The sequence below is a fragment of the Ceratotherium simum genome, chromosome 16 (assembly GCF_057802395.1).
Source record: "Ceratotherium simum simum isolate JZ-2026a chromosome 16, ASM5780239v1, whole genome shotgun sequence".
In the NCBI taxonomy this organism is placed as follows: Eukaryota; Metazoa; Chordata; class Mammalia; order Perissodactyla; family Rhinocerotidae; genus Ceratotherium; species Ceratotherium simum.
Window position 1 is genome coordinate 24,451,956 of NC_141915.1, and position 8,693 is coordinate 24,460,648.

Here is an 8,693-nt window from a genome sequence, read left to right on the forward strand (position 1 = left end):
CGCGCACTTAACCGCTAAGCCACGGGGCTGGCCCTGTAAGTCATCTTTTAATTGTTACAAATAAGCTGTGACAAACACCGTTTGCATACAACTTTCTTCATCTTTGTATTTATATCCATAGGGTAGATCCCAGGCAAAGCACATCACTGGTCAAAGGGTAACAACATTTTAAGACTCATCATTCCTATTAGCCCCCAGTTGGCCCAGCTAACCCAGAGACCAGCTGTTTTGTGGCGTCTCAGCCTATTGATAGTGATGCTATGGGCTAGAAATGCCTGTGGGTACTCGCCGGGGCCCGTACTACTTGTGGCAGCCCCCACAGACATTTCCCCCACCAGGGCCAATGTTGTGACTGCACCGGCCCTTTTGGTTCTTATGATTGCAAGACACACCTCAGCAACAACCATTAGGGAACTTTCAAAAGACTTGGTTTATTACTCACAAGTCCTGGAGGGTACACGGCACACCTGAGGGCCACACGGTGGGGTCGCCAGGAGAGAGAGAGAAAAAGAAAGAGAGAGAGAGAAAAGAAGAGAGCTTAGACCTGAGGTTCTACTTTTATTGGGGTCAAGTGGGGTGCCTAGGGTTTTGCAGGTTCACTCTTTATTGGTGAATTTAAAACATAAGAGTGGGAATTAAAAAGTGGAAAGAGGAAAGCAGGGTCATTCAAGTGGTCAGTTAGCTAGGTCACCCAGGGCTTTCTAAAGGGCGAAATTCATGGGTGGGGTCACCTGGCTCTTTATCTAGTTGTGTAGCTGGCAAAATGTTTATTCGAGAGGGATGTCTTTGAAATGGATGCCTCCCAGCAATCAAAAGCTTGATGTCAGGCACTTACGTTATAATCAAAAAAGCTAGTTGTCAGGCCCTTACACACACCAGCATAGTGTAGAGATTCAGTGAGTGTTTGACGAATGAGCCAAAGCGTGAAAGGCCAGCCTCAAGCTTGCTGCTTCTGTAGCTGAGGTTTCCCCAGTTCTGCTGTCTCCATCCAGGATGTGATTTTTACATTGGGTTGTGCTTCTCAAGACTCCATGGCATTATCATCTATGTCACATCTATGCCATTGGAACAGCTGGGGTGGATATCAGAAGGTTCAGATCTGTGGGAGAAATGCTTGATCTACAGGTCTGCTCTTGTGAGAAGGCATCAGCTAACCTGGTCTCAGGGTCACACCAGCATCTCACCTCCTCTCACTATGAAAACCATTTCCCCATCAAGTAGGCAACCAAGCCATTCTTGCAAACAGCCTGAACCTTTGTGGCTACCCAGCGGTCTCCTGGCTTATGCTACTCACAGCATGACGCCAACACCATGACTAAAAATTTCCTCCTCGGTCTCCCCAAGTTTCCATCTTCTAATGCCCCACGGATGCCTACCAAGAGAAGACATAGCTTAGACCTCAGAAGGAAGCAGCAGCTGCAAGTCCCCAAGTCCCAGCTCTACTTGGCCACCACCTGAGCTCACACTCTGCTGCCCAGCAACATGGAGTTCCCCATGGCTGCCCTCGCTGTCCTGCTTCTCACTGCAGCCCTCTGTTCCCAGACCTGCTCTACATTGTGTGAGTCTGTCTTCCCTTCTTCCTTGCCCTGCTCCCCTACTCTCTGGCCATAGCATGGATCACAATGCCAAAGTCTTGTGTTTGAGCCCCTCTAAGTAGAGAACTTCAGAGGGACTTCAGAGACTATTTCTTGAGGAGAACTTTCCTTCCCTAGGTGTTTTAGCAATTCTATTTTCCACTCTGGCAGAAAGAGTGGGAGTAAGTCCCATTTTATGGATGCGAAAATGGAGGCCCAACTGCGATTTTGACAAGAGGTAGAATCTGTGTCCAATGGCTCCTCGTGGTATGGCCGTGGCTCTCCTCATGAATTCCAGATGGAACTCCCCAGTGAGAGATAGAACCAGAAGTAGTTTATTCAGAAAACTAAATTCCCTGTAGAGAGACACGGAGACCCAAAACCAGAACAAACAGAAGGAGAAACACTGAAAGAAAGAGAGACACAGAAATAAAAATGTCAAAGAAAAGAAGAAATGCCAACTTCCTCCTGAATCCCTTTGTCCCCACATCCTCACCCCTGAGCAGTGCTGTGTCCTTCCAGTTCTTCTTGACCCTTGAGGAGCAGCTGGCTTGCCTTTTCTTGTGAACAATGACTCAGGATCTGTCTGTCCTGTCTCACAGTTGGTGCTGACACCCCGCCTACCTTCTGCTTCTCCTATATCTCCTGGCGGATTCCGCGCAAATTTGTGGATGACTATTATGAGACCAGCAGCCAGTGCTCCAAGCCCGGTGTCGTGTAAGGGCCAGTCTTCCTGCCCAACCCTGGGGAAGGAGACTGGGAGGTCTAGGGTGAGGCACCCCCCAGAGGACTCAGCCCTCTGAGACCCGACAGACTGCGGGACACCAGGGGAGGTCCCTGCTGTGTTTTCTCACGTAGTCTGGGTCCTGCAAAGATTCCTGGAGGAACTGCCCCTGGGCAGAGGGAAGAGAGGGGAAGAGTGACAGAAGGAAGTTGGCTTTCCGAGGGGACCCCATGTGAGACAGAGGGAAGGTCTGTGAACCCTAAACTTAAGGGGAAATTTTATGAGCGTGTCGACAGGCCCTGCGATGTCTAGGGCAGAGAAAGATGGAGGGGTCACAGTGGGCCCAGGATTCCCCTGCTGGATTTCTCAGTGTGTAATCCTTCCACTCCTCTCCACAGCTTCCAAATCAAAAAAGGCCGGCAGGTCTGTGCTGACCCTGCTGAGGCTTGGGTCCAGGAATACATGACCGACCTGGAGCTGAATGCCTGAGTGGCTTGGAAGCTACAAGGAAGTTGTTATATCTATGGGCAGATTGGGGAGCAGGCACCTGAGCTGGGGCAATGACCCTGGAACTCTGGAAGACACCTCTTCTATGGGTCACACTCCAGCCCCAGTCACTCCGGGTCCTCCTTAACTTTATTTTTCCTTTATGTATCTTATTTAACTTTTGTAGTTTGCTTCCATTGTTGAATTGTGTGATGTAATGAATATTTTCTCTGACATCGCAAGATGTCCTCTTCACCACCCCTCCTCCTTCCTCTTCAGTTCTCCTCATACAATATATGGATCAATTAGTGTGATTAGCTCTCTTGGCAGAAATTGTATCATGTATATCAAACAAAAAATGCTTATTGAATGGTTTCACCCAGCACTGCGTTTCAAAATATTGAAGTCACTTACATAAAAGGTGAACCAGTATTTTCCTTGTGATGACTCTATCGATTTTATTTTCCCAACTGATCCAAATCACGGGTTGAGAGAAATACTGGGAGAAGAGTAGGAAACATGAAATATCTGGTAACCTACTTGGGGTGAATACCTCCTATAACGTCTGTTTCCTGTTGGAGATGGATGCCTAGGGACTGGCTTCAGTGCAAAGCCGTGCTTTTCAACTTTCAATTCACATCCGAATCTCTTGGGGGAGGTTTAAAAACTCCAATGCCAGGACTTCACTCCGAAGTTACAGACTTCACTGGACTTAGGTGGGGCCTGGGCATCAGTCATTTTAAAACTCCCGAGGTGATGTTAATGCACAGCCAGTGTGAGAAGCACTGTTGGGGTGCGGTCATAGGCTGTTTTGGCCAGCCTTGGAGTTTTAGAGGCAATACAGCTCCCTTCCAGTTTTTCAAGGCTTCTAATCTGTTTTAGGTCAATTCCATTGGATGGTAAATTAGAAGCAGAAAGTCTGTCACTAGTGTCACTTCTATAACTGGGTTTCAGAACGCCTCTCTTGCAGGACAGTGCTGGAAGCCCTGATCATCCCTTTCACTGCCACTCCCGCCCCTTCATTTCACTGACTTCTACCTCCACATTGCCCTCTGCTGCTGAAACAATGCTGCACGCGGGGAGGTCACGATAATCAGCTCCCTACCTCTGAGTCCTGACTGCGCCTTCACAAGGAACATGACTGTTAACTTTGTCCACAAAATAAATACTTAAAGGAGGGGTCTGGGAAGGGGGTGGATCAGGCTGTTTCTGGACTCCACTTTTTTTTTCTTTTCTCGTATCCCACCATCCCATTTGTGCTTATAGCAGAACCTTAAGCAAACTATTTTTTTCCTTCTCTGCTATCAGAGGAGCCAGTTTCGAAGTGAGCTAATGTCTTTCTTAATGGGCCTTACTGATTTATGCAAGAAGTAACCAGTCTCTGAGATCTCGAATTTCCCTTTTAATGTAACCTTGCTAGGCAGATGGCCTTGGTAAGAATATGTAACAGGCCACGGGGGTAATCAGCTGTTGTGCTAGCCAGAGGCGTCCTGACTGACTTGGACCTCAGCTCCTGCCCTCAGCCAGTTCCACTTTTCGGGGTCTGCTACTTGGCAGCACTGCGGTCTGTGTCAGTCAGGGATGGTTTGAGTTATAGTCTCAGAAAAGCTGACTCAGTCTGGTTTAAACAATAAAAGGAACTTGTTCACACAGCTGAAACTTCAAGAAGTAGCATTAGCTTCAGGCAAAGCTTAATCCATTGGTTCTTAGGTATCATCATGAACCACGTTTTTTTCTGCATTTCTGGTCTCCCTTCAATTTGAGAGCTTCATCCCAGCACATCCAACTGTAAAGTGAGTCCCTTTGCTTGTAGTCCCTTCCAGTTTTTACAAGTTACCCCTTCACGGGGCTTCAAGAGGACGAGAAGTAATGACCTCTCCTCCATAAAGGTGGAACCCACTAGGCTTGCCACTCTTTTTCCTCTTGCCGCGGATGTAGAATGAACTTGTCATTGTGGTTGAGCCAAATTGAGCAGGGGAAAAGAAAACAAGAGGCAGGGCAGACACAAGGAGTGTCGGGGGTAGTTGCACTCCCACCATATGAAGTGAGTTTTCCATTGGTCAAGCGACCCTGTAGAAGGTAGGTGGGCTTGAGCCTTCTTCCCAGTGACACTCCACATAGGTAGGGAAAACATATGTCCCACCTTGTTTGGAAAAGGCCCAGTTTATGCTGGTTGTGGCAGCATAATTATTGATAGTATCCCCTATGACTCTCAAAACTCTCATCCTACCAATAGGAGATTCACGGCTTAAAGGGATTCTAACCGCAGGAGCCGGTGGGATGGTCTCAGGGCTGATAGGTCCCCTGGCTGTGTGGGCAAAAGGTGCTAAAGTCCAGTCTGCACCTCACCTGTAAAGTCTTACACCTGGCACAGGGCTGGGTGTGCTCCAAGAGGGTGCCTTTCCTTAATGTGCTCAGGGTAGCAAAGGCCCAGGTGTGCTGCCAGTGTTGTGAGCTGAGGGGAGAGGAGAACAGTGTTGGGCAAGAGCAGGACATCAGCCATCAGGGAACTATGCAGAAAAAGGAGCCACAGGACCCCGCTCCATGCAAAGAAATGCATGTGCCACCCAAGAGAACATCAGTGGCCTGTCACTATTAAAAAGAGAAACAGAGATAACAAGCAGAGGGGAACAAGGACTACATCTGTGGGCAGTTAAGAGATGTTTTCTCTTTACTCCATATCACTGCACGTGGACCACTTGCTCCATGCCGTACCAGACGAGTTAGGCCTCGAAAAGAGAGGTGGGGGCGGGGGGTGGGGTGGGAATGTATCCAGAATCAAACCAGAACCAAAGCTGCATCATATTCCACTCCTCTGAGCCTGTTTTGCCCTGGCAGGGAGTGTGGAGAGTGGGAGAAGAGGAGATGAGATCAAATTTGAGATTGGAGTTTTCAACTGAAAGAATTTTAATGACTGAATGTGACCAGAAAGTTATGGGCTCTGCCCAAGATGTTGTTGAGGTGGAGCCAATTGTTGGAGAAAAGTTCAGAATTTTATGTTTGTACTCTGCAAGAGTCAGGATAGGCTAGGCTGTACCTAGGTAACAAACAAACCTCCAGTGGATTAACAAAATACCTGCACATAATCTGATGTAGGTTAGACCATTGGTTCTCAAAAGTTAGTGTGCATCAGAATCCCCTGGAGGGTTTGTTTAAGCAGAGATTCCTGGGTCCCTCCCAGGAGACTCGGATTCTGCATATCTGGAATATGGCTCAAGATTCTGCATTTCTAGTGAGCTCTCAGGTGATGCTGATGCTGCTGGGCCATGAATTATACTTTGAGTAGTACTGATCCCAGAGCAACTCTCCTCCAAGTGGTGACTAGGGAATTCAGGCTGCTTCCATCTTGTAGCTATAGATTCTGGAATGAGAAAGGAGACAGAAAGGGCATACTGCTTTTAACTCTCTTGGCCCTAAAATGACACTCATCACTTCTACTTACAGTCTGTTGACCAGAATTAGTCACATGTGCCCAACCCAGCTGCAGTGTAGGGAAACATATGGACTATGTAGGGAGCACTGAATTCCCTGCCACTCACTCTCAAGCAAGAGGTTAACCAATGAAAGAGGCCCAACCAATGTGAACATGCAGTCTATGAGAATCTTTTGTTTTTGCTTTTCCTTTTCCCTCTGATTATTATAAGATGAATGTCGGGTTGGTATTCATCCTACACGTGAAGTGTTTATGCAGTATTCATGCTGTCAGGATGTGGACTAAACCCTAGATCTATTGGGAAACATTTCAAAGTTCATGGGCCAGTTGTGCACGTTGTCAGATGTTGAGAGCCCATACAAGAAAAAAGGAGGAGACTAAGTCTTCACCAAAAGGCCTATCATCACTCCTAATAATGCCCCCACACTTGTCTTGGGTAGTTTGCTATGGTATTGGGCAGAAGGAGGAATATTTTGAGATCAAAATGGAAAAGGATTATAACATGTTGTGCGGGAGAAGCCCTGTGTGCAGGTGCGTGTATGTGATGAGATAGATAATCCTGAGTCAACGTGGACTCCTTAGATATAGACAGGATATGTTTGTTGCCTTGATCTCTTGATACAATGGATAACATGACATTAATGAACATTCCAAAGTTCTCTGAGCCAGACCGAAATCTAAAAGGTTCACCCCCTCAAGGGTGGATCCAGGTCTTGAGTGGGTGATTCAAACATCTGGAATACCACATATCATAGTTGGGAGTGGGTTGTGGGAGGATGCAATGAGAACAAGGAGAGCTAAGAAGGAGCCAGTTTTTAGCGTAAGCTCCCAATTTTTAAAATCTTGTCTTTTGAATTGAAAATCACATACTCATAAAGATCAAAGGACAAAGAATGGAAATGGATAAAAATCATATTTGCCAGAGGAATTCACATTTAACAGGTTGAGATGTATCACATCAAATATCCTTCTTATGTTTATCTAAAGATATATAGCTTTGACCAAAGCAAATATTATTATTATATGTAGTCCTAAAATGAATATGTGATAGTATAGATATTTGTATAGTTATAGATACACACATGGAATGTATATTCTATATACAGTTTTACATTAATATCATCAATACTTTTTCATATCAGTACTTCTATAGCTACTTCATCCTTTTCAGTGGTTTCATATTTATTATGTGGCTATACTATGATGCCTTAAACTATTCCTCTTTTGATAAATTTGTTTGTCTTTTGTTGCTTTTACAGACAGGGCTGCAAAGAACATCTGCATGCCTATACCTTTGTGTCTTCAAATAACATTACTCAAAATAGATTCCTAGAAATATGATAGCTAGATTAAAGTGTATGTACATTTTAAAATTTGCTAGAAACTGTGTCATTGTTCTTCAAAAATCCTCGCTACCAAAATTCCACTTTTTGATACTAAAACATAGAGAGTTTAAAACAAAACAAAGTAGGGCTTATAAAAAATTAACATATATTTGCATTTATCATAAGTATGTTAAATTTCTCCCTTTTGAATTCTACGGGAGAGACTCTGGCTTAGTCTAACTTTCTTATACTTAAAAGCATAATCTAGGCCAGGAGTCAGCAAATTTTTTCTGTAAAGGATCAGATAGTACATATTTTTGTCTTTGCAGGCATATAGTCTCAGTTGCAACTATTCAGCTCTGCCATTGTAGTGGGAAAGCAGCCACAGACAATATGCAATAAAATAGTTGTGGCTGTGTTCCAATAAAACTTTATTTATAAAATCAGGCATCATGCTGGATTCGTTCTGAGGACTGTACTTTGCTAAACCTGATCTAGATAATCGGTCTAATAAAGAATTTGGCCTTCACAACAGAAGTCTTTCTGCATATATTGACTGATTATCTTTTTCTTCTTTAGTGTTAATCACTGATTTTGTGGAGCATGAATTCTAGGAAAATAATATCCAGGTAACATGTCTATTACCATATGTACCTTATTAAGAGAAGAGTGGTAAATCCTTATTGACTAATTCAGTGGTTTCTGGTCGTCTGTATGCATATGAATCACTTGGGGGTTTGGTAAAAATCTGGATCCCTAGATCCAAACCCAAGAATTTTATTGTGAACATTTTAAACAAGCATCCCAGGTGGTTCTGGGATGCTCTGAGTAATGCTGGCACAGGTTTGCATCTTAAGAAATGTTAAGAAACATTTAAGAAAGCTTGATTTATGAGAAAAATAAATGCATGAATAAATATCAAGAATAAATTAACCTAGTGCATATACATTATACACTAGGTGCATAATATTTTATAAAATAATCATTGTTTTGTAAAACAATGTTTTATTTTTAACTTTCAGGAATATGTAGATACAGATATTATTGTCATTTCCTTTCTGCTGACTTCCCTTCTTCAGATTTTCCTACTCCTTGTCTCTCATCATTTTTCCAACCAGAGTCCCTGACTTTGTCATAAAACAAAACCAATA

At 44.3% G+C, this 8,693-nt stretch overlaps 1 protein-coding gene across 1 annotated transcript; it reads left to right on the top strand.

Annotated features, from left to right (window-relative positions):
• The first annotated feature begins 1,444 nt into the window (after positions 1-1,444).
• LOC101402201 (C-C motif chemokine 3-like) lies at positions 1,445-2,787 on the top strand. Its single transcript, XM_004434848.3, has 3 exons — positions 1,445-1,558; positions 2,177-2,291; positions 2,697-2,787. The coding sequence occupies exons 1-3, from the start codon at positions 1,483-1,485 to the stop codon at positions 2,785-2,787; spliced, it is 282 nt and encodes a 93-aa protein (XP_004434905.1). The 5' UTR covers positions 1,445-1,482.
• The last annotated feature ends 5,906 nt before the right edge of the window (positions 2,788-8,693 follow it).